The sequence below is a fragment of the Passer montanus genome, unplaced genomic scaffold (assembly GCF_014805655.1).
Source record: "Passer montanus isolate IOZ18808 unplaced genomic scaffold, ASM1480565v1 scaffold15, whole genome shotgun sequence".
NCBI classification, from domain to species: Eukaryota; Metazoa; Chordata; class Aves; order Passeriformes; family Passeridae; genus Passer; species Passer montanus.
Genome location: NW_024362051.1, coordinates 5,634,526 through 5,658,353, shown reverse-complemented (window position 1 = coordinate 5,658,353; position 23,828 = coordinate 5,634,526). Strand labels below are relative to the sequence as shown.

General features: G+C 49.9%; 1 protein-coding gene across 6 annotated transcripts in view; it reads right to left on the bottom strand.

Moving 5' to 3' along the window:
• The window catches only part of JADE2 (jade family PHD finger 2), a 70,516-nt gene that overhangs the window by 7,882 nt on the left and 38,806 nt on the right, over window positions 1-23,828 (bottom strand). For all 6 annotated transcript variants that reach the window (XM_039701750.1, XM_039701751.1, XM_039701747.1 and 3 more), the window contains 5 exons: window positions 15,328-15,539; window positions 11,511-11,678; window positions 10,902-11,018; window positions 4,945-5,406; window positions 480-597 (listed from right to left, as the gene is read on the bottom strand). In XM_039701750.1, coding sequence (XP_039557684.1) covers window positions 480-597; window positions 4,945-5,406; window positions 10,902-11,018; window positions 11,511-11,678; window positions 15,328-15,539 — 1,077 coding nt within the window. The remainder of the gene's footprint in view (window positions 1-479; window positions 598-4,944; window positions 5,407-10,901; window positions 11,019-11,510; window positions 11,679-15,327; window positions 15,540-23,828) is intronic.

The window sequence follows — 23,828 nt, the reverse complement described above, 5'->3', positions numbered from 1 at the left end:
AAGCGGGGAGCTGCAGCTGGCCAGAGCTAAAGGAGCTGGTCTCCTGGAGCAACAGACTCCCCACCAGCAGCTTAACCCTTGATTCTTGACAGAATGCTCAAAGGCATCTGCAAAGAGCCTGAAGCAGGGCTCCCAGCCTGTGCCAGGGAGCCAGCTGCAGAGCAGCCCATGCCCAGGATGTGCCACCTCCTCCCAAGCAGTTCCAGCTCAAAAAGTCACCAAATACTGTCTGAGCATCCCCACCTAAGCAAATGCTTGGTCCTTCTAATTTCTGGGAAAGGGAGGATCAAGAGGGATCTGTGAAAACAAATAGCTCCTGCACTCCAATCACCCAGAGTCTGGCTTTATTGAGTGTTTCTGAGTCAATACATGAACCATGCCAAAATAACATATCGGGGGAGGGGGCAGCTCTGGCTTCCCTGGCACACAATTTGGCTTCAGTGGGAAGCGTCTGTGAGAATGAATTTTGTGGTACTGACCTGGGTAAAGATCTTTCTCAATAAGCTTCATCTGGAGATGGAAGATCTGCTCCTGCAGTTTACAAATGGTGTGTTTCATTTTCTCCCGTCTTGTCACCATGTAACAGAGATTTCTAACCTGCAGAAACACAAGAAACAGTGTCTGGTTTAGGCAGGGTCAAAGCAGGTCCCCGGTGCTGCTGCTCCTGCTGCCCAGGGAAATCCCCACTCCCTGGGATTCCATCCTTTTCACCCCACCATCATCTGAGCTGCACTCCTACCACGGCCCTTGGGGTGAGCCCGGGCTAGCAGGGAGGGCTCCTGATCCAAACTGTGTGGTACATGTGGGAAAAACCATGCAGTGGTAATTCCAAGCCCTAACACCTCTGTGCTGGCTCCAACAGCCAGGACCCCACGGTGGGCAGGGAAGGCTGGAAAGGAAGATGCTGCAGAGGGAGCATTACAACACAGTCATGGAAAGGGCCAGCACCAACCATCTGAGCACTGTGCCCAGCCCTTGGCCCAGCAGCTGCATCAGGCACAGGTCCTGCTCACACCTCACACACCACCTGCACAAAAAAATGCCAAATTTGAGGAGGCATCTTGGTGCTGCTGCAGTCAATGCATCAGTTCTCATACAAAAATTGCACCTTTTACAGGGAGGGATAAACCCTCTTCCCACAGGCAGTGCAGGGAAGGGACTGACCTGGAATGGGATGTCAGAGCCTCACAGAACTGCCCTAAAGCAGATACCAGGAAAAAGCATAGAAAATACAGCAAAATACCCTGGTGATGCTGACCAGGTCAGCAGCTGGAGCAGCTCCCTACCTCAAATCTGCCCCTCCATGGGGTTATTCACACTTGCTCCACAGCTAACTGCAAATCACTGGTGCATTTTGCCCCAGTCCAAGAACTTCCATTAACCATGGCAGTGGGGATGGAAGAAGGTGATCTTTTAAGGTTCCTTCCAACCCAACCCAACCCATTCTATGATTATCTGAAGCTCTAAACACAAACAGCAAAGCACAAAATATAAACTGCTCACGTGAGCCAGTGCAGCAGCAGCAGCTAAACCCTGCTGCTGATAAACACCCCCAGCAGCACAAGATGACAGAGCTACTGCTGATAACTCCTGGCACTGGATGGTTTCAGTGCCATGCTTCTGCCAGCCCCACAAAGGGTGGCTGCAGAGCCAGGCTCTGGCACTGCTGCCACCATGGACATCAAGGCTTTTGGAACAAGCAGAGGCTTTCAGCTGCACAGCATAAAATGCTAATGGCAGCTAACAGGATTTGACAGCATTTACTCAGCCTTTTGATACTCTGAAAGAGCAAAGCTGCCTGCAATAAGGTAAGGAGGAGGTGGCCTGAAGAGAGGAACATGCACATGGGGATGTCCACACTCACAGGTGACCCTGATGTCTTTGATTCCTCCCCCTCCTCATGCTCACACCCTTCTCTGCAGAGAATACTTCCAGGCTTGGGGGACTGTCCCAGTGTGGCCAGGAGCCTCTGTGCCTCTCACAATGACACAGCAAGCCAGGACATCATCCCACACTTACCTTGTATCTGCCACCAAAGGCTGTGAGGGCAGCAGGACAACTGCAGTCAACCCCTAGTACTGCCTCACTTAAGGACAATTTGGGAATGTTTAGAAAAAAAGGAGAAGAAGCTGCTCTTTTTGTTGTTGTTGAATTCCCTAGCTGTAAATACAAGGCAGGCAGTTCTATAGCATATTTTACTATGTTCTCTTTTTTTTTCTTCTGGATTAGAGAAAACATCAAACTATTTCTTTAGGAAGAAAACAACTGCTTCTGGCAACCTGACTCTTCAAGAGTTTGGCCATATCTCTTCTCTATGATTTGATATTCCTGGAAGAAAACATTACTTTAGCTTTGCTTAGAGACTGCTGGTATTTACCCACACTTACACAGCTCAACACCACCCAGTGCTGCTTCCCCAAGCCAAGTTTAGATGCTGGTGTGAAAGCCTGGAAACCACAGCTTTTTGTTAAAGTTAATTTAAACACCCAGTCCTTGGAAAAAGCTTTTTTAAAAAGGCAAAGAGGGTTTAAAAAAGGCCAAAAATAAAACGGGGGGACTGCATTAGGATTCCCAGTTAATAGCTTTAATTTGCTAACACTTGTGAAGTACAGAAATGTCAGGGATAAAGAAATGACAGAGAGAACCACCATCACTATGGCTGTCCCCACGTCATCTGCTCTCTGCTTCTGCCTCCCCAATTCCTGGACCCCTGTACCATCACCAGCCCCAAAATCACTTCTGCCAGATTAATTGCTGAAATTGCTAAAATACATAATAACACCCTGTGAACACCCTTTGAAAGCCTTCAGAGCCTCCCAGGCTGCTCCTCTCTGATCCCAATTGGATGTAATTCCTCATTATTTGCAAGTGAAACAGGGTGGCAGTGACCTGGCAGGTGCAGGATCAGATACCTGGGATGCTCTGCCCACAATTGGATTTAAACCCCATCACCCATCTGAGCACTGGACTTTGATCTGGCTGGTGTTTATTGTTCCACTCTTGGAAGCAGAACAAACAAACAGCTCTTCCAGGGACAGGCAGTGAAACCTGGCAGGGAGTTGCTAAGCAGAGGCTGAATGCTGATGGGCACACCCCACAAAGCCTGGAGGCAACTCTGGAAAATGAGAAATCTGGTAAAACACGTAGTTTTGACACAAAGAAATCAAAGAGAAGCTGCCGTGGGCAAAGCATGGTACCCAGGGATGCAGAGTGTTTCAGTGCAGCTGGAAAAGCCAAGCTGGGAACAAAAGGAAGCAGCAGGAGGCAAAGCAGCCTGGTTTAGATTTGCAGTGTAGAGCAGAGGAGGGGAAAAAGTGAGTTGAACTTGTCACCCTCGGATCAGGCAGATGCAGCCTGTTGCTGGAGACCCACCAATGGTGGCACCAGCCCAGCACTACACAGAGATGGAAATGAGGTAAGTAAAGGCAGGAACAAAGGGGGGACAGACTGGCAGAGGGATGGCAATGATGACCACAGGGATGAAAGCCCACAGAATCACAGAAAATAGACCAATAGGTCCAAATCCAACTATTTCCACACAGAAGAAGGCTCTCGGGCTCCAGGATCCTCACAGGAGGTGGGTGCAGCAGGGGACCAGGGCAGGCTGGTCCAAAGCTGAACCCCCACCTGGACATGAACACAGTGCCCACCCACAGTGCCTTTCTCTCACAGGTTCAGTCATGCTACAGACCCACAGCAGACTGAAGAGACGGTCCAGGGACATGCAGGGGCAGCATCCCCACCACCTTCACCTCCCAGGGAACAACATGTCACCTACTGCACCCTCAGCCCCTGCTCAGGAAACCACAGCATCATATCCACCAGGTCAGAACAATGCTCTTTTCCTGCTTTCCTTCCTCCTTGCTCCTAGAGCTGTGGGTGGGTTGTCTAACAGGGACCTGGGCAAGGGCCATGGATTCACCCCTCTGGCAGGAGCAGGAGAGAGGGAACCAGACAGGGCTTGGGTATTCAGCACAGGAAGTGAAGGAGCTTGGGCTGAGCATGCCAAGCTCAGCATCCCTGCCCTGCCTGTCCCTGTGCCTGTCCCTGTGCCACTGCTATGCCCACGTGCCTCCTCAGCAGCAGCACTGCTGCACCTGTCCCCCTCTGCCATCTCACCCCAGGTTCTGTGTGTGCTTCCTCTTCCCCTGTGCCTCTTCCTCTCGCTGCTTTCACCTTCATGGCTGCTCCTCCTTTCCATCTCTGCCCCATCCCTGCTCCTGCCCCATGTGCAGCTGTGACAGCCAAATCCACAGGCAGCTGCAAGGGGTGGCAGCAAGCCCAGCCCAGGGAGTTCTGGCATCACTTGGGCACTGCTGCTCCACCAATGCTCCCTCTCACCCAAAAGGCTGCTGTGGAGGCTGCAGCTTCCTCTGCTCTGGCTGGGAGGATTCAAGGATGTCCTGCACCCCTGGGAGCTGCAGGTGCCTGCATCCTCTGGCTCTGCCCCTGCCAGCAGCTCCCTGAGGAGCTGACCCACTTTTGGCTGCAGCAGGGCAGGGGATGCCCAGTCCCACTGGCCCTGCTCTCACTCTGCCTTTCACTCATTTTTGATGTTTAATGTTAGTAAATAAAGATGTGCTCCCAAGCCTTGCTGCTGCAAAGCACCTGAGGGCCAACACAGGATAATTTTGTGAAACTATTTAGGTATAGTGGACACAAGCTGCAGCATCACCTGCCTCCCATCCACCCAGCCCTGCCAAGGCACCTCTCCCTGCAGACATTTGTTCTTTTGAACCCCCGGATGAGCCCAACACTAACTTATTCATCAATGTCAGTGTTTTGGCGGGGATGATGTACACACACCGAGCACTGCTAAATTTCTGGATGAAGATGAAAGAACAAAACTGTAAGGGGAGTCAAACTGAGTCAGGGGGAGCAGGGCTTGTGCTGTCTGTGGGTGCCAGCACACGGGTACACCACTGAAGGAGAAGCTGTACTCACCCTCTCCAGGTCTTGCCTGAGGTGCATGAAGAGCTTTAGGCGTCGGTAGAGAACATCCTGCTCTTGCTGAGCCAAGTTGTCCACTTCATCCGTTTTTGGTGTCAGCAGCGGTTTGTTGGAGTTTGCTTTCCTCTTCAGCTTCCAGTACTGGTAGACAAAGTCCACCAGTGATTCACTTAAGTCAAGGTTCTCTGCCACCTCTGAAGGCTTCACGAGCTCATAGAAGTCCTCCTCCAGCTGCTGGAGCTTCTGCTTCCGCAGCGTGACCTTCTCCAAGTCCAGCTGGGCTTGGTCGGGCTCTGTCCGTGCCTCCTCGGGCAGCTTGGTGGCGCCGGTGCTGTGCTCGAGGCAGAAGGACTTGAACTTCACCTCATCGTTGTCTGCCAGGATAGTCCGCATGTCCAGGTTGTGGTCGAAGGCGCAGGTGACGTGGAATGCGGTGACACAGGCGGGCATGGAGCACTGCGGGACAAGGACAGGGCTCAGAGCCAGGCACCGTCGCTGAGGGGACTCCCACCAACACAACAGGCAACACGGGCACGCCACAAACCCAGGGACACAACCAGGGTGACACCTGCTGTGAAGTGATGGAGGCTCCACCACAGGAATTCCTGATGGAGGAGCACCGGTATCGCCCCGGCCGCAGAGACCCCAGGGCCCAACACCACCAACACAAGCAGAAGAACCCCAGGGTTCAAGAGGTGGCATTTTCCCACCTAACCTTCTTTAATCCCCTTTGCAATGGGCCCTGCTCGTCTCCCACCTACCACAACCAGAAGCTTCCACAGGTTCTTCCAACAAGACATGCCAAAAGCAAAGAGCAGCACGTGCCAGTGGGATGCTCCAAGACTGTCAGTGGATTTGTCCTGATGGAGAAATGCTCACCTGTATTTCACCCTCAAGCTACTCCTCCTCTGTTACCACATCTAAAGTCAGAATGCCATTTTTACTGGAAGCATACAGAACATGGCAAGGTTTAGGAGTGAACATGGAATCTAAGAAGCAGCCAATGCTCCTAAATGCCTTCCTCCTCAGGAAATTACACAGCCTCTAACTTGCTCCATTTAAAAAAGAAAGAAAAATGTAACTGGAGCAAAACATCACAAAGCAATGCTTTAAAACTTGCACATTGGCTACAATGTTGTCAAACTTGCATCAGATTGATTTTTTCAATGATCTTCTGAACTTACCTCAGGCTTAAATTCCTTTGGATCCCACAAGCAACAAATCTCAGCCTGGTGTCCCACAGAGGAACTCCCACCAGCCAGCGCTGTGCCCATGTCCATGTCAGCACCTTCTCCCCCTCCACTCATTAACTATTTTTAATGGCTCAGAGTGTCAGGTAATTATTTCAACCATAATCCATAAGAAATCAGTCGATTCCAGCTGCTAATGACCAGTTAAACTGCAATAATGAGACCTTTTAAGTGGGTTATTACTGTAGGCACTACTTTGGCTTTAATAGAAGAATTGCTCTTGTGGGGGATGAAGATGCACTTGTGGCCTGGAGGACCAGGTGGAGGCATGTGAAATGTCCTGAATGTTGATGACAAACCATTCAGTTTTACTGGGGCTCTGCTGCACCTTAATTCTCAGAAAGAAAAATATATTCTGGTAGTAGTTGAGGAACAGAAGTTTTACAGCTTTTTATCATCATCCCGTCCATCAGCCCTGAATCCTGCTCAGGCACCCGGGGGCGAACTTTTGACGTTGCTGCTTTTAGATATTTTCCTTTGACTTTTTTCATGAGTCTGCTGGTGCTCAAGAAGCTGCCAGGACCAAGAAAAGCGTAGGCAGGCACTGTCCAAATCCTTCACTTCCAGAGCTCTCCAGGCCCTGCTCCAAAGCCTCAGAGAGCAGTGGGAAGAGCTGGAGGCAGCTCTGGCTGTACCAGCAGGGCTCTGGGCAGCAATGCTGGGCACTACCTCCCACAGGCACCACAAGCAAGTGGATTACGAACTCCAACACCATGTTCACCCTGTTTAAAAATGGGCATTTGGTTCTAATTTCAGTCTGAAATTGTTCACAAAAATACCTGCAACTTGCAAAACTCAACTCCTTCTGCTCTGCTGCTGGCACTGGCTTTGAGCCTGGCATTGTGGGGGACCCTGTGCCAGCCCAGGGCACTCAGCATCACAGTGGGCAGAGGGTGCCTGCCCTGCCACCCTGGCCTTCCCCTGGGACAAGCCCTGTCACAGCCACACACGCAGCTGAAGCACCAGCTCTGTTCCCAAGTATTTATTTTTGGCAGTGAAGGAGGGACAGAGGGAGCCCAGCCTGACTTGCAGCTTCCAGATTTACTCAGGGCAGTCAGTATATCACATGCTGGCTTTTAAAGCACACACAGTGCTGTCCCTTCCCTTCTGTTTCTGCCATCAGTGCTAAAAACAGCATTAACAACACGCCCATGTCTTCTGCCAGGACAGTGTCCTGCTACCAGGAATGACCATCACTCCACCTCAGGAATAAAGCAAATCCAGTGACACTCATCCTGGATCTCTCTACTCCAACAGATGGCAAGCAGCACTTGTCAGAAACTGTGCCCAAAATGCAAACAGAAAATAATTAGGCAGCTCAGCTGACAGGGCAACAAAGAAAGATACCTGGTTGGCTACAGCCACTGAGGGACCCTGGATAAACTAACAATAAAAACATATTGATCCATCCCAGAATGGCGCTGGAATGAAGCCACTTGTGGCAGGAGGGAGGGATCTGCCACACAGAATGAACCAGGCTCAAAGACTGGAGCAGTCCCAGCTTCGTTATCGATTGTGCTTCATTATCTTACAGCACCTTTCATTCAAGCACTTCAGCACATTTTGCTTATCCAGGCAAATCCATTACCAAATAAAATTGTGAGAGAGAGAGAGGGTAAAAACTGCCCCAGAGATTTAACGTGGGCTCCTAATTAGTCCTAAAATCATTCTTACTGGGAAGAAACAGAGAGATGATTTTAGTTGCCAAGGTCATCCAAACAGAAGTTTAGCAGCTTGCAGTGGTGCTCTGCTGCAGTTTGGGGCTGAGGGGAAGGAAGCAGCTCCTTCAACAGACCTGCAAGGGGAGCTCAGGAAGGAAAAATTAATTACCGGTGCTGAACACTGGCCAAGCCATCAGACACAACACTTCTGCATCCTTAAAAAACTACCATGTGATTTTTTGTGACCACAGATGGTCTGGAGCCTGGTAGAGCTTCTCAGCTAAAAATGGCAATTTCAGCCTCACAGACTCCTCGGAGGATGAGGGGCAGAGGATGGATGGGACTGGGGCAGCACGGGAAACACACTCTGCTCTCACCCCTGGTGCCACGTGCTGCCTTTTCAGGACAATGGGCAGAAGACAGCTTTGGGAACCACCAGTTATCCCAGTGGATGAGGACCAGGGGCACTGCTTGCTTAATGGGAGGGGGTGGCAGTGGGCAGAGAAGTGATGATGAATGAGGGAGTGATGGAAGACATTTCCAAGGGCTTTTTCTCCAAAAAGTGACAACAAAAAGAAAGCTGGAAGATGATGACTTCTTTGGAGAAGCTTGCCAAGCTTGAAGAGAGCCCTGGCATTCTGTGCTGCCTCGGTGAGCTCTTCCAGTCACTCTTGACAAGCAAGGAGGAGGGAGTGGAGTCCCAAAAAAGCATAGTCAGGACTCAGGCTGCACCAGAGCCTGGCTCCTGGCACTCTCTTTTCCATCTCAGAAATGCAAACAAGAAAATTCCTCCTGCATTCTGAGCTCTCTGGCATCTCCTGATGTCTGACCACAAGAACCACCATGAAGTAATGACTTCCCCTGAGCAGGAGTCAGGCAAAGGGTGTCTCCAGAGCTGCATCCCTGCACAGCATCCAGTACTTTAGGCTCACACCAAGTTACACTGGGCTCACAGCTCTGTACCAGACAGCAGGGGTTGAGTTACATGCAGCAGCAAGGCAAAAGGCATGGACAGCAGCAAGGAGCTCTTTCTCAGGCTTCTTTGAGTTTCTTTCCCTTCTGATGGTCAAATTTGGATGGGGAAAAACATCTCCACACACAGAGGTCCCTACAAAGACTTCTCCTGTTTGTCTCTGCAAATGTGGCTGAGGTGGGTGTTTTCTCAAGCTGCAGTGCTGCCTCTGAGATGCCCTGCTTGGATGACAGTCATCTACTCCTCCAGCCTGCCTCCCAGATATCACCTTCATAAAACCCTCTTGGCCACTTGGAAAACCCTCTCCTGGAAGCAACTTTCTTCTTTCTGCAGACCTGCCCACCTGCAGCACCTGACTGCTGATGCCAGGAACAAACACCCAGTGCTTTTGCAGAAAACAACATGCTCCTTTCAGAGCTGGGTCACAAACCTAAAATGCTGACAAGGGTAGATCCCACCTGTATAAACAGGCACTAGCAAAAATATGCTTCATAAAATATGCTCCATAAAATATGCTCCACAAAATATGCTCCACAAACATAAGCTTTCAAAACAGAGCTCTGTACCATGGATGAGTACAGAGCGTATTTGTTTACCTATGGGTGTTAATTTACCCCATAAACCCTTACATAAAGGCACTGCCTGCTTTTTTGTCACTTCTCCCCCTTTTCCTTGAAGCAAAGCCATCCTGCACACGGCAGGGTGGCCTCGGCAAATGCTCCAGGGGCAATCTCATGAAGACTTATAAACCATGAGCTGCCAGCACATGAGGCAGCAAGGCTCCAGTTCTGTCTCAGGTGACCTTTAATGCAAATCCACTCAGTACCCAGGATCTCACAGCTCCCATGTCATGATGGCACTAAGAGGATGAAGCCTGAGAGACACTGAATTCTTTCTGATGCTGCCAAGCCTGTTTGCTTCCTTCCCTGCCCCTCTGTTCTTTGAAAGCAGTTGCCATTCTGACACAGTATCTCCATCTGGCAGGGTGAATAAGCACCCAGAGCCATCAAAAAATGACTCAATGCGACAGCTTTAAAGAAGCATTGTGAGATTTCATTTCAAACTATGGGGATTACTTTTAAATAGCTGCCTTTAAGGTATTAAACCCAAGATGACAGCACAAACACAGCTCAGCACTGCAGAGCTCCTATCCCTGCTGTCCTTCTGCCACCAGCCAGCAGCTCCTGGTCCATGGTCACTGCTGCACACACTGACTCCCAGTGTGCAGCTCCTGCTGAGGTACCAGAGCTGATCACATGAATCCTTAAATTTCTCTCAATTTTTCAAAGCTTCATGGCTATTCTCTGGCACTACCAAAACATCAGGCCAAGCAGGTGGAAGGAGAGGGAATCAGGGGGTTCAGCAGGGTTCCCTAAATGCCCTCACACCAGGAGTGCTGCATTATGGGTGGGAGCTTCTGCTCTGCTCCCCAAGGTCAGAGATCATGGTGTGAGAAGCTATGTCCCACTTTTGCAATAGAAAAGCCTGGAGAATCCTGCTTTCTATCTGAAAACAGAATTTCTGCCTCTCCTGTTCTGGGGAGGGCAGGCAATCAGGTATCTGCAGTGGTTTCTTTAGGGGTGGCACAACAGAAAATGTGGAAATGTAATACATGGGAAGTACTTTATTTTCCCAGCCAGCAGGTCAGTGAGGACCATCCCACCCTGGTGCACCCTGATATCCCCACAACTGAAAGGCTGACCCCCTGAGGTTTGTGAAATGCTTGTGTTATGTATCCCATGAGCACCTCACTTTCCTGGCAGCCTCAGAAAGCCCTTCTCCTGGAGGTTTCTGATCTAAATCAAGGTCACTTGCAGTCCCAGTAATTAATGTCACTACAGCAACACCACTGTGTTATGCAAATAAAGTTAATCTAGATTTCTAGCACTCAGTGCATTAAATGATTGCAAACAACATCTGATGATGCCTGACAGGCTCTTGTCACTAGGTTTACTCAGAACAGAAATAAGTCATGCAGACCATGTCCTTCAGCATCTCAAGACTCTCCAGTGGCTGATACAGGTACAGCCCTGGAGCTCTGAGTTTCTCCAGTGCCAAGTTACATACCTGAATGCATGTCCCAGTGCACTCCTTGCAGAGGCTGCAGGACAAAGCCCATCTGCTTGCTGGGATATGTGAGATCTTCGTAATGGGTTCCATTTTTTCAGGACATCCAATGCTAACCTGGCCACAAGACAGAACACAAGTTGTAAATATCAGCTATGGTCCCAAATCTCCTACAAGGGGGTGTCTGTGACAGTCTGAATGAGGGATGGATTATATTTCTTATTCTTCAGGGTCAGTTGTAATTTGGAAAAAAAAACCAAACTCCCCAAACCAGAAACAAATCTGGATAACAAAGAAGGAAAAATTTATGTTGTTTTTTCCTCTGCATTAATTCCTCATCTGAGTGTATCTCAGATGGGCATATGAAATTAGCTTTACTCTGCTCAAAGGTATGCCCCTCCCTCTGTGGCCTTGCAGCCCAATTCTCTGCCCTCCTTTAATTAGCAGCTCCTTGGCTGCTAATTAAACACAGATAACTGCCCAGCGCTGTGGCTGTGACACAGCCTGAGGAGCCAAACTGCATTTGTTATTTACACCTTTAACAAACACCCTGGGCCAAGACCTGAAACCCCCATCCGTGCGTGAGGAGGAGGCTGGAAAAGCTCTTACTTCAGGTATCCATAAGGCACAGCTCACGTGGACCCATTTCGTGCCGCTCCGGGTGGGCTTCAGCGCTCCCCCCCTCTTGGGGCACAGCAGACACTTGGGCTGCACGCCGAGGGCACAGGTCCGGCACAGCCAGCTCCCAATGGGCACCTTCAGGATGCCATAGCACGCCTGTGGAGACACGGGACAAGGAATGATCCAGCAGCCCGGGATGAGCACCCTCCCAGAGCTGCTCCGTCACTCCCAGCTCTCCCAGTGCCGCTGCACCCCAGTGAACAGCAGAGTCAGTGCAGCACAGGCAGGGAGCTGAAGTTTCCCTCACTACCTTCCCTGTCTTCACACGGATGCTCATGGTGTGTCCTGGGTTTTAATTAAAAGCTAAAAATGTGCTGTGCACCATGCCAAGCACCCGCCTGGCTCCAGGTGGGGGTGGGCAGAGCCCCCAGCAGCAGCAGCAGCTCTGCGGTGCAGACATCTGCCCGCTCGTGTCCTGCCCCCTCCTGCCCCAGGATGACTGGGAAAAGCCAGAAACGCTGTGCAGAGAAATCTTCTGAGGTCACTGAGGGCTGGAAAGCCACAAGCCCACGATTGAGAAAGTTGACCACACTGGTTAGAGACCCAGCACAGCCCAAAGGGGAAGCAAAAATAAATACGGAAAGGCAAAAAGGGGAAGCCAATAGTAATGAATGTAAATGAGATGGGAGGAACCAAAAAGGATAATAAATCTTAAGGATGACACATCTAAAGGGGGCACAGACAAGTCTCCAGCCAAGAGAGTGAGACCTGAAAGACTCAGGCTGCCCAGGGAGCTCCCTGACCAGCTGTGGTAATGCAGAACACCAAGAAGCCAAAGTGTTTTATAAATATTTCTCCTCCGTACTTGGGGAAGAGCCAAATGATAAGCCATATCACATAATGATAAATACTTCCCACTTTCACCATGATTTATGACTGCATTAAACAGCTACTGCTAAAACTAGACAGTTTTTAACTGGCAGGTCCTGATAACTCACACTTAAAGGGTTTTCAGAGGGCAACACACTGCCTTGGGCACTTACACAGGGCTGTGTCCCTATTTAAAGCGAGGAGATGTAATTAATTCTACATCTGGCTGCTCTGACATCCCTGCAGAAGGCAAGCAGCCAGTGCTGACAAGGACCCCCAGCACTGGTGGCTGCAAATTGAGCCCAGGCATTCATCAGCTCCACTTCTTGAAGTTTACCTCCAAAAAGAGCAGCTTTTTCTCCTGCTGCTGCAGGTCATTGTCACTGCATGTGACAGTGCTGTGGGTGGGGACAGGAACAGAGGGGGCACATGGAGATGTGTGAGCTTGGCAAAAGTGCATCATTGGTCTCTACTGGCCCAGAAGAGACTACAACATGACTTTAGTTTGCCCCAAATCACAGATTGATAGCAGTTTCCAAGTGGAAAAAGCCATTTTGTGAACAGATTATTGGGATAAAAAGGAATTAAGGGAGGAAATATTATTGCTGCGAGTCTACATGGTTCAAAGAGACTTAACTGTGTGTTTCACAGTGCCTCCAAATCTGATAGATAAATCATTTCTGGAACACAGTTTTATAAAACATATGATTTATTACCAGGCAGGAATCAGCCCGATATGTACTAGCAGCAGAATGAACTGGCAGACTCATCTCAAAATCCAGGGGAAAGCAGGAATTATGATCATCTCTAGCAGACTCATGGATCTTGGTTATTTATTTCTAGTGATTTTAGAGTAGCTGAAGGTGCAATTCTGCTCCTGAGAAGCAAATACAGGTCTTCCATCCCAGACAAGGAGCAGCTTTAGAAACAAGGTGCATTATCAGCTAAACACCCTCTTCCACGTCCAGCACCAGGCAGAAGGTGCTCCAGAAATATGAAGCCAGAGGAATGCTGAATAGGAGCAGCACAGCTATTTTTATTGCTGCATCTATTTGGGGTGCAACATCCCTGAGAACGAGATGTCAAAAAACCAGGGAGGATGCCAAGCCACAGAGGAGCTTGGTGTGGCCATGGAACAGAGGGCAGGTTCAGCCATGTGCCATACCAGGGAAAGGGAATTCAGTGATGACAGGCCCATGGCATGGTGGCTGGAAACCGAAGGTGGATGGTTCCCATGCTAAGCAGAAGTGTGATGTTGTCACTGTGAGAGCAATGAACTGTGATTTAGCAGTGGGGGGCATGCTTTCACCTCGCTGACAATTTTAAAAGGACAACTGCACGTGCTTTCTGAAAGCTTCACTTCACAGGAATCAATTAATAGCCAGCCTCATGGCTTGTGCTATGCAGATGAAGTGAGTACAACATCACCTGGCACCATAACCCACCAGGGTGTGTCCTGAGCCCCTTCCCAAGGGGATGCAGGAGGACAAGGCATGGCTCTGGTGAAGCCCACAGCACCAGCACCCATATGCCTCCAGGAAAGCACCAAAGCACCATTCCCAGAAGGTTTTGGACATGGTGCTGGCAAAGGCATGGGGCAGGTTAGATAACCATGATGCCACATAACACCCTGCACTGTGGCTCTGGACTTCGTGGCTTAGGGTGTAAATCAGGGCAGAGATTAAATCATGGGCAGCTTATGGGCTGGCATAGGGCTTAGGGCTGGACTTTGCTCCCTGAAAACAACTGAAAATCCCTCTTTTCTTTCAACAGCCTTGAAATCCAGGCTGCTGTGTCCCCTTCTGCAGCACTGGGGCTGCTGCTGAAAGCAGAGCCCACACGGTGCCATGGCTCCTCCTGAGTCCCTGCTGTGGCTCATGCCAGCTCACAGCCTGACATTGCCACTTGGGCTTGTTAAAAAAGAACCCAAGACAAAAAAATACCTCGAACTCAACCCTGAATCATTCTGGTATTTTGTGGAATCTGATTCACTGATGGAAACCATTCAAAACACCCACCACCCGCAACTATAGATATCTCCAGTGCTCTCCCACCTCCAGGAAGCACTGATGGAAAAGCTGCCCAGAAGATGAGCAAATGGCTCTCTTTAGAACTAAAAAAACCCAAAACTGTTCACACAGAGGGTGAAGACCAGGTGTTGTTGCTGCCATCCCAGCACTACACAGCGCTTCCTCTTGAAGCATGACCAGTAAAACCTCCCTGAATCCACAAGGGACCCAGGAGACCCTCACATGGCTGCCTTCCCCTTGTCAAGGTTTCCCCAAAAGCAGGAGGCCCACAGACTCCCCCCAGCAAGAGCCTGAAGCATTAGCATTCAATTCTACAAATAAAATTATTTTCCTCCAGGCAGCAAAATAAAATGAAGTCCCACGCTCACACAGTGGGGAAGCTGGGGCAGAAACCTGCAATGTGAGACCGCACTGGTGGAGCTGGAAGGTCCAACCACTCCCCAGACAAGGCAGAGGAGGAGGAAGCTGGGGGGTCTGTGCAAGCCCACCCCTCTGGTGAGCACAGGACTGCAGACCCAGCCACCTGCCAAGTCTTGCACACAGTGCTGGTCACCTACAGATCCCACTGGGGCTCCATAAATGGGGTAAAGAAGGATAAGCATACTAAAGGACAAGGAGACAAAATAAAATATCCCAGAGACCAGAGAATAAGGAGGAAGGAGCACTTCAACCTCTGGTTGTGTGTTTCTGAGGGCACTTATAAATAGTTGGGGGTAAGAAAGTAAGAAAAGCAAGTTTGCTGTCTGCCAGCTATCCAAGACCCTGCTGCTGTCCCCACTCCTCTGGAGCTGCCCTTGGGATACACCAGGAAAGCCCACCAGGTGTCTACAGCAGGCCAGGGGAAGGGATGGGAGGAACCCAGAGGAGGAGGGTGCCAGAGGGTGACAGCAGAGCCCGGGGCTCACCTGGTGCACGCAGACGTTGCACTTGTCACAGAACACCATCTCGTTGCCGTCCTCCCCCTCGGGCGAGCGGCACACGTCACACACCACGTCCTCGTCGTACTCGATGCCCAAGCCCTCCTCGGTCTCGATGGCGATGTTCATGTTCTCGTAGCACATGGTCTCCAGCTCCTCCAGCACTCGCTCCAGGGTGATCTCGTCCAGCTCGGGCTTTTCTGCAGGGCAGAAGGCAGAGCGTGAAGGCAGAGCCCCCGCAGCAGCCCCGGCACAGGGACTCACCCGCCCTCGGGAGCGTTTTGCCAGGGGCTGAGCACTGCAGATGGAGACTCCAGAGGCAACAGCGGCCATTCGGAAAACGGCCGCTCCTAACTGGGGATGCAGTTTGTATTTCACAGACAGTAACAAAATATTGCTGCTGGCTGGGAGGAAGGAAAGCCATTCAGCTGAAGCAATGCGGATAATTGGGGCTGACAGTTTAAATGTTCAAGGAGACACGTTTTGCAAAGATGCGCTCTGCAGAGAGGGCTCAGACAAGCTTTGGCAACACAAAGTCGGTGCTTTAATTGTTAAGACTGAAAATTGACCATTTTAAGGCCAATTAAACGGAAATGCAAAACTGAAGCCAAAGGCAGAAAGAGGATAAATGAGAGGGGGTTTTTGTGTTTGGGTTTAGTGAAATTAGAAATCAGAAGACCCAGGTGGGTCTTTTATTCCCTCCACACCAGGATCTTTAATGGAGAGAGGTGGCAGAAATGCTTTACCAGAGCTTTCTCCACAGAGACAAACCAGTCTCTGTGTAAGGTCAATAACCAGCAGAGGTTTTTTTAGAGCAGCAACCTCTAGGAGTGGGATACCCAGCTGCCTTTTAGACAGGGCATGCTGCTACCAGGAGCTCAGCAGCCCCAAAATGGTGCCACACAGAAAGCTTGTCCCAGAAGTGCTGCCTCCCACCTGCACACAAAAATCCTAGTGCCGTAAATGCAATGTGAAGTCACTCCAGGCAAGGAAGAAAATCTGTCAGGAGCAGGAGTGAGGTTCTCCATGAAGGGTTAGAGGCAGAGTTAAGCCCCCAACACACCCTGTCTCCCAATGAGTTTTATGTCATCAGAGAAGAAGGGACAGAAGTACCAGCAGGATGCAATACAAAACAATTAGACTTTGTAGTTCATTAGTGTGAAGTATCCACAACTGGCCAGACAGTGGAGGAGCCGGACCCAAACTGCTGTCCACCCTCCTTGCTCCAAAGCAATGGAAGAAAATACCTCATTTATAAGCAGAGACGGGGAAAAACGGCTTGAGGAAGAACCCATAAGGAATAGTTACTAACTAAACGTTCAGTGAAAAATTTGGCATCCTGGTCATCTCTCAAGCCACAGTGTGATGTCCCTGCTCTGGGCTGAACTTTGGGCTGCTCTAAAGCCCCGAGTTGCAGGGGTCCCAGCACCTCTGGCTGGATGGGGCTGGCAGAGGCTGCATCTTTTCTCCCCATAGCCACTGATGAACTGAAAAAACTCTGTCAAGGGGGAAAGCATCACGTAGGCGAGCTCGGCAAGCAAACACACCATTGTCTGCCTTTTTAAGCTCTTCCCCAATGTTTCACTGGCACGGTTTCCCTTGGCTTGACAAGTCCCTGCAAACATCCAGCCTGGCATTTTACACGTCTATGTCGAGTCTGAGATACCATCTAAGACAGACAACACTGTTCCCTATCACAGCCCTTTCAAGAGCTCGGGCTGCTGTGCTGCAACATGCCAAGGAACCTGCTGATACCTGTTTGATCCCACAGCAGCCCCGGGATGGGCGTGGGATCCCAGCCCCAGGCTGGCACAGGCTGCCTGGGGCCTCTGCAGCTCAGCAATGTGAAGCATCCTGCACTAGCACAGTGAGTTCTGAGCACCAGGGCTGGGATGCAGCCACCATCTTGCTCTTGGCACCGTTCCGGTGGGATGTCATGGAAACATGGAATGGTTTAGCTTGGAAAGGACCTTAAAGATCTTCTTGTTCCAGCCTCCCCTCCATGGGCAGGGACACATTCCTCTAGACCAGGTTGCTCCAAGCCCTGTCCAAGTGCTCCCTTGAACACTTCCAGCCACAGTTTTTCTGGGTAACCTGTGCCAGGGCCTCTCCACCCACACAGGGAAGAATTTATTTCCAGTATCTAATCTAAATCGATCCTCTTTCAATCGAAAGCCATCTCCCCTTGTCCTATCATTGCCTGCATGTTACAGAGAAAGTCAGAGCATTATTTTTGCCTTAATGGAGTCCCTTTACAAACACACCACCCGAGGTGCACTTGCTCAACATGAGTTTATGTGAGTATTAAACCAGTCCAGCAAGAATATCCTCCTCTTGGTCAGGGTTTCAACTCCCCATCTGTGACTATGAGCCTGGGCACCAGAGTGGAGTCTGGAGTTACTCAGTCTGGAGTTACTCCATTCCTCCCAACATTTCAGGCTCTGCTCTTCTGGAAAGCAAAATGATCATCAAGGTGCTCCCAGTGCTTTTCCCCACACACTTTCCAGAGCTGCCCTGTGCTCTGGAGCTGTCAGCTGCAGGCAAAATGAGGAAGGAAAGGGAGCGAGTTTTCCACAGGAATCATGAACTCAACCTTGCCCAGGGTCAGGATCATGCTGGCATTGCCACCGTTCCACTTCACCTCGAGTGGAAAGAAGCAGCACTCCTCCTGAATTTTCCACCATCACCTGCTTAACCCTGGGGAGAAAGTTCATGCTGATCCCAAAACTCCTGTGCCAGAGGAAGGCCAGAGGCAGAGGGAGAGCAGTGGGGTTCCCTCTCCACTCTCTGTGGCATGCAGCTATTACAGCCCTACATGGGAGTATGGATGTGTCCCCCTGCACACACACAACACACACACACACAGACACACACAGAGGCACTCTCACGCTCCATTTAGGTGTAATTACATTAGGAATGCGTTTGCCAAGCCTCATCCCAAACACCTCGGAGCTTATTGAATTGACAATTGCACTTGATGGGGATGAAGCGATTAATCGTTTATGAAACACTAAACAATGGGGCCTGGGGGTGAAGTGCTTTTTCCATTTGTGCTCCATTTATCTCCTTCTGTATCACATGAAGTTTGTGCTACTAAACTCCATTCATAAAATTGTCATCTTTTTGGCTGCAAAAGCTCTCTCTTTATTGATCGTGGCCAGCCAGCAAACAAAAAAAATCCTCCACCAAAACACTCTCTGAGTGTGCATGCACAAGTGACACTATTACTGTCCCCAGAGAAGGAAAGCAAAGACACAGAGAGCTGATCTTGGCCACAATTAACAAATCCAGGGATGTCCACATTTGGGTCCATCACCACATCAGCAGACTCTACCTGCTGACCAAGAGAACAGTATTTTCACCTGGTTAAGGTGTGCCAAGGTCTTAGGCAAGAAAACAAAGCTTTTCTGAGCCCTCACAGAAGACAGCAGTGATAGCCATGAACTTCAGAGTTTCTGTCTGGAGGGACACAGGCAGAGGTGAGGATTCAATCCCATGCCAATATAATCCCTGGCTATTTAATTCAGAACACCAACACAGGAGGAATAAGTCCCATCACCCCTTCCAGGAGGCCACCCACACCCTTTCCCCATTAACACTGAGTTCATTAACGATGATGGGTTTTGATGTGGCCACCCAGCCTCCCTGGAACACCCCAGTGTTGCCCCACAGTGGGAATCACAGTAATCCAGGGAATGCTGCCTCCCACGGCATCTCAGATGGGAAAATCTGTCCCCTCTCTGCACAGGGCAGGATGCTCTGGGGTAGCACCTTCCCAGCTAAAGGAAGCACCAGAAAATGGGACTTGCTTCAGAAATGGAGGAGAAGAGGTGACAGATAATGATGCACTATAGGAAGTCTCCAGATTTGATTCATGAAAAGAAAACATGAAGGAACTTTGCCCCAAACAAAAAAGTCTTGCCTGTGTGTCTGAGTCAGGGCCTGCCATGATCCCTGCGGAGCATCCCCATCATCCCAGGGGCTCCCAAGGGGCCAGCCCAACTCCACACAGCTCAGCCCTCACAAGTGCCCACACAGCACCTGAAACACAGAATTTTAACACTCCATCCCAAAGGAGCTGGGATTCCTGGGCTGGCCCCACAGCACCAGGCACATTCCTCCACACAACGCCGCTCTCCCTTATAATTATTCCTGTAATATCGTAATTTATGTGGCATCAAGGAGCAATATTCTTCTGCTAAATGAATTCTCAGCTACTCCTTGTTGTGGTGTGAGCCAACTCACTGCGAGGGGAGGAAAAAAATAGCTGGAGAGCCACATTTCACAGAATAGAGACCTATTTCTGACTGAACTGTGCTCCACTAATATCAATTTACTGAAACAATAAATCCTTTCCCCCTGTGGAGAATACCTGGAGATAGAAACAGCTCATGAACAAACAGCTATCAGGACTGCAGGCTGTGCCATTCGCTGATTCACAGACTATAAACCTGGGAGTCTACTTTTCAGGAAATATATATATTTAAAAAAAAATCAAAATGACTGCTTTTTAAAATTATAATTGAAAAAGGGAAAGCAGTTGTGAGACGATGTAGGCTTGTCTTTGGCTGCCTTTGAAACCCTGAGGTGAAAGAATGACAGGTCCCTGATGGGATGGGGTGTTCACACATGGTACAGGGACCACACACTCCAGAAATCTCCTTCCAGCCCACTGGTCCCCCAGCTCGCCCCGGGCAAGCCACTTCAAACCGGTCTGCTTTGGCACTTGTGGGGACAGCAGGCACCCTGCCCCGGGCTGAGTGCCCCCTGGGCATCCTTCAGGGACATCAGGGGATGACAGCCAACCACCTGAACACCACCCCAGAGCAGCTGGGACTCCCACAGCCTCCTCCAGCCCAGCACCTGCAGACACACAACCCCTGGACGATGCAGCAATTGTACATTAATCTTTTATCAATGTTGTTTATAAACAGACCCTGCGTGTAAAGCGTGACCAACACACAAACAGCGAACTGAGCATTCATAGTGAAACCTCCAGACATTTTGTTACAAACACAGCCTGCTAATGCACTTTAAAAGATTTACAGGAACCAATTATCACCCTTTCTGCCACCCACCGACATCAATTATTGCTCAAATTTAAGATGATGACAAAATGTTTCAGAAGCCACTTTAGAAGCTGCTGCCTCTCTGCAGCGATGCTCGGCTCTGACAGGGCTGTCCTAGAGCACTCCTGATGAAAGCCTCCTCACCCCATCAGCAGCAAAACTGGAGTATTGCTGGAAACTACTGCAATTACTGCCAGGAATTTATGGAAACAGCAAAACAGCGACTTGATGTAAAAACTGATTGTGCTGAAAATGTGGAGGGAAAATGTCTTAAGAGTCTCCCACTCATCTCCAACCCTGCTAATCTATACATTAGTACATCACGTACAATTAACACATTCATTTACACGTGGTATTGATTATCTGTAACTCTAAGGAGATAAATAAGCTCAGATCCAGAGGCTTGTGGTGTTTTACAGAGGGGAATAGCTTCAAACTGAGGGCAGGGTGAGATTGGATATTAGGAGGAAATTCTTCCCTGTGAGGGTGGGGAGGTCCTGGCACAGGGTGCCCAGGGAAGCTGTGGCTGCCCCATCCCTGCAAGTGTTCAAGGGCTTGGGGTAATGTGGGCTAGTGGGAGTTGTCCCTGCCCATGGCAGGGGACTTGGAATGGGATGAGCTTTAAGGTTCCTTCCAAACCATTCTACAATTCTATCCTGGGGTGTCCTGCACGGTGGGACACGGACACACGTGGGTGGGCAGCAGCTGCTTGGAAACAGGCTCTGCCTGGGCAGTGCCAGCTTGCTGCCTCAGGGTGGAAAAGGGGCTCCCAGAATCCCAAAAGGATGCAGTGGGATGGGAGCAGCCTCAGAGTGTGACACCCAAGACTGCCAGGGCGGGCTGCAGCCACTCTGTGAGGAGCAGGACTGACAGCAGCCTCTGCTCCACTGAGCACATCTTGCCCAGGGTACTGCACTGACTGCAGCTTATTTCACATCTACTTGACCAATCTCACCTCCGCCGAGGGAGGCATCATCTCATTAGCACACAGACATATCTCAAGTATGCAGCGATGAATTCCCCCCGGAGCTTCAAAAGCAATCCATGTGACCTTTGCATGTTCCTGCCATAAAATACCAGGAACACCTCCAGCTCCAAAGATAGAAGCTGTGGTGGGCATATGTGAGCAGAATACACCATATGGATTAAGTCAAGGGAATACTTAGAAACTTCAACTCTGCCTTCAGCAAAATTGATTCCGACAACAATTTTAGCAATTTCTTGAGGATTTTCCGTGTGTTTATGAAGTGTCGATCACTGCAAAAGGATCTTTCAGCCTTGGTCTTTGAAGTCTCTCTACCTCCACTCTTACAATAGCTTTGGATTTAGTGGAGATCACAAAACAGCATAAAATGTTACTGTAAAATGAAGACTTATGGCATGGCTGCTGTCTAAAAGGACAGACCTGTGCTGCCTGGAGTGGCATGGACATTAATCTGGCTCTGGGCTCCATTCAGTTTTCTTCAGATCCACTTTTTTTACAATCTCATATTGCAGCAGCAACAAATAAAACACTTAGGCATGCCTAAATACTGACTTCATCTCTAGCACACAAAGGTTCTTTAAACAGCACATTTCCAGCGAGTACAGCAACAGCTACTGAGGCATCTTACTAGGGGGTTTAAAACTATTTAAAGCTGTTTTATGTTTAAAACTTTTGCTTTTCATGTGAAACCTTTGCTTTCTGGAGCAATTCCACTTAATTGGAAGAGGAGTCAGCAGGCAGAATGCAGAGAGCTGGAGCTATCTGGAGGTTTATCTGATCTCGGTGATAAAATTCCATCCCTGGGGTGACCTAAAAAGGACTGGAAAAGGCATGTGCTGTGTGCTACGTAGACCCACGAAAGGCGAGCTGGATGATCTCATAGGTGTTTTCCAGCTCTCCTCCCCGCACATCCTCAGGAGCCAGTCAGAGATCTGGATCCCTCTTTGTCACTAAATATTTTGGGAATGACACATTATGCCCCTGGACAGCCCAGCGACAACAGTTCAGCCAAACACCCATGAGGAATTTAAACTTCTGCCTACCTCCTAAATTAATGCTGGGAGATAACTCCTGACTCCTCTGAATGGGAGGAGAGGCTGCTGTTCTCTAGTTAAGTCATGTTAATGATCTTGGAGATTAGCAAAGCAGGTTTGGAAATCTCAGCGAGTCATTAACAGTGTCATTAATGTCAAGGGCTTCCGGGAGAAAGCACTATTTATGGACTGCCTCTGGACCAGCCCAGGCAGCAGCAATCCTCTGCCCTGGCTGGTGAAGGGCACCCAAATCCCACCCTGGCTTTTCCCATCTGGGGAGCAGAGGGAGCAAAGCCCCTGCTCTGTCCCAGCCTAGGAGCTGAGCAGCAATAGATTTGCTACAGCAGCTTTCCTCTCTGAGCCCCCACACCCCATCACTTCCACGGGCAGGAAGAGGCATCCCCTCACAGAAGCCCAATGACCTGCAGCCTCCACAGCAGGCATGGCTGCCATGGGTGATGTGACCATGGTCCTGCACCAGGAGCAGCAGCTCCCATCCTGCTTCCCACCTGCCAAACCCCCAGCTCCCCACAGCACCAGGGATGGGGCATTATCAAAGCCACATATTTTCCTCTCCAAGTCACTGGAAAATATGTACTAGCCCTTGCAGTGCTAGAGAAGTTGGGAGGACTGGGGAAGGGGGAAAGATACCAGAATCTATTGGGCTGAAGCTTATCCACAGTGGATTTCACATGCCAAACACTGGTTTTTAAAGCTACTCTCTCCCCAGCATATTTAAGGCTCAGCCAGTAATGACAGTGCTCCCTCAGTGGCAGGAAGGGGCTGCAGAAGCAGGTGATGGGCAGTGATGTTCTCTGTACTGCTGGGACCACATCGCTCCTTATCACCTTATCATCATCCTTATCACCATCTAGACTTGGTGATGGCAGGAAGGCTCAAGGGCTTCCTCAGATTCTGTGGTTTCATCCAGCCCAGCCCTGGACAAACATCTCCTAAGGACACTCCTTGGAAAAGGTGACTGGCTGATAAATGATGAGATGGAGGTTAAAAAATGCAGCTTGCTCAGAATGGCTGAGGGTCAGCAGCAAAGCACTGCCTGTGTCCTGACCTGGGATCCCCTGGGCTGCTGAGGTGCCAGCCACACACACCTGCACAGAGCAGGGGTATGGCTGGGATGAAGCTCAGCCTCCCCTCCTGAGCTCAACTCACTGCCAGGGCAGTGCTGCTGGAGAAGCTGCCACTGTGGGTTTGGCACACTCCAGCCCAAAGGTGACATGGGGACAGCCAGCAGCCAGCTCCTGCCTGGCCTGGGGCAGGGACCTTGCAATTAGCTCAACCTTCCATCACCCCAGGAGCTCCACATCTGAAAACTGCATTTGAAACCTAATACTTTGAAGAAATAATAAAGCAAGGCAAATTTAATCCAACTGAGCTGGAGAA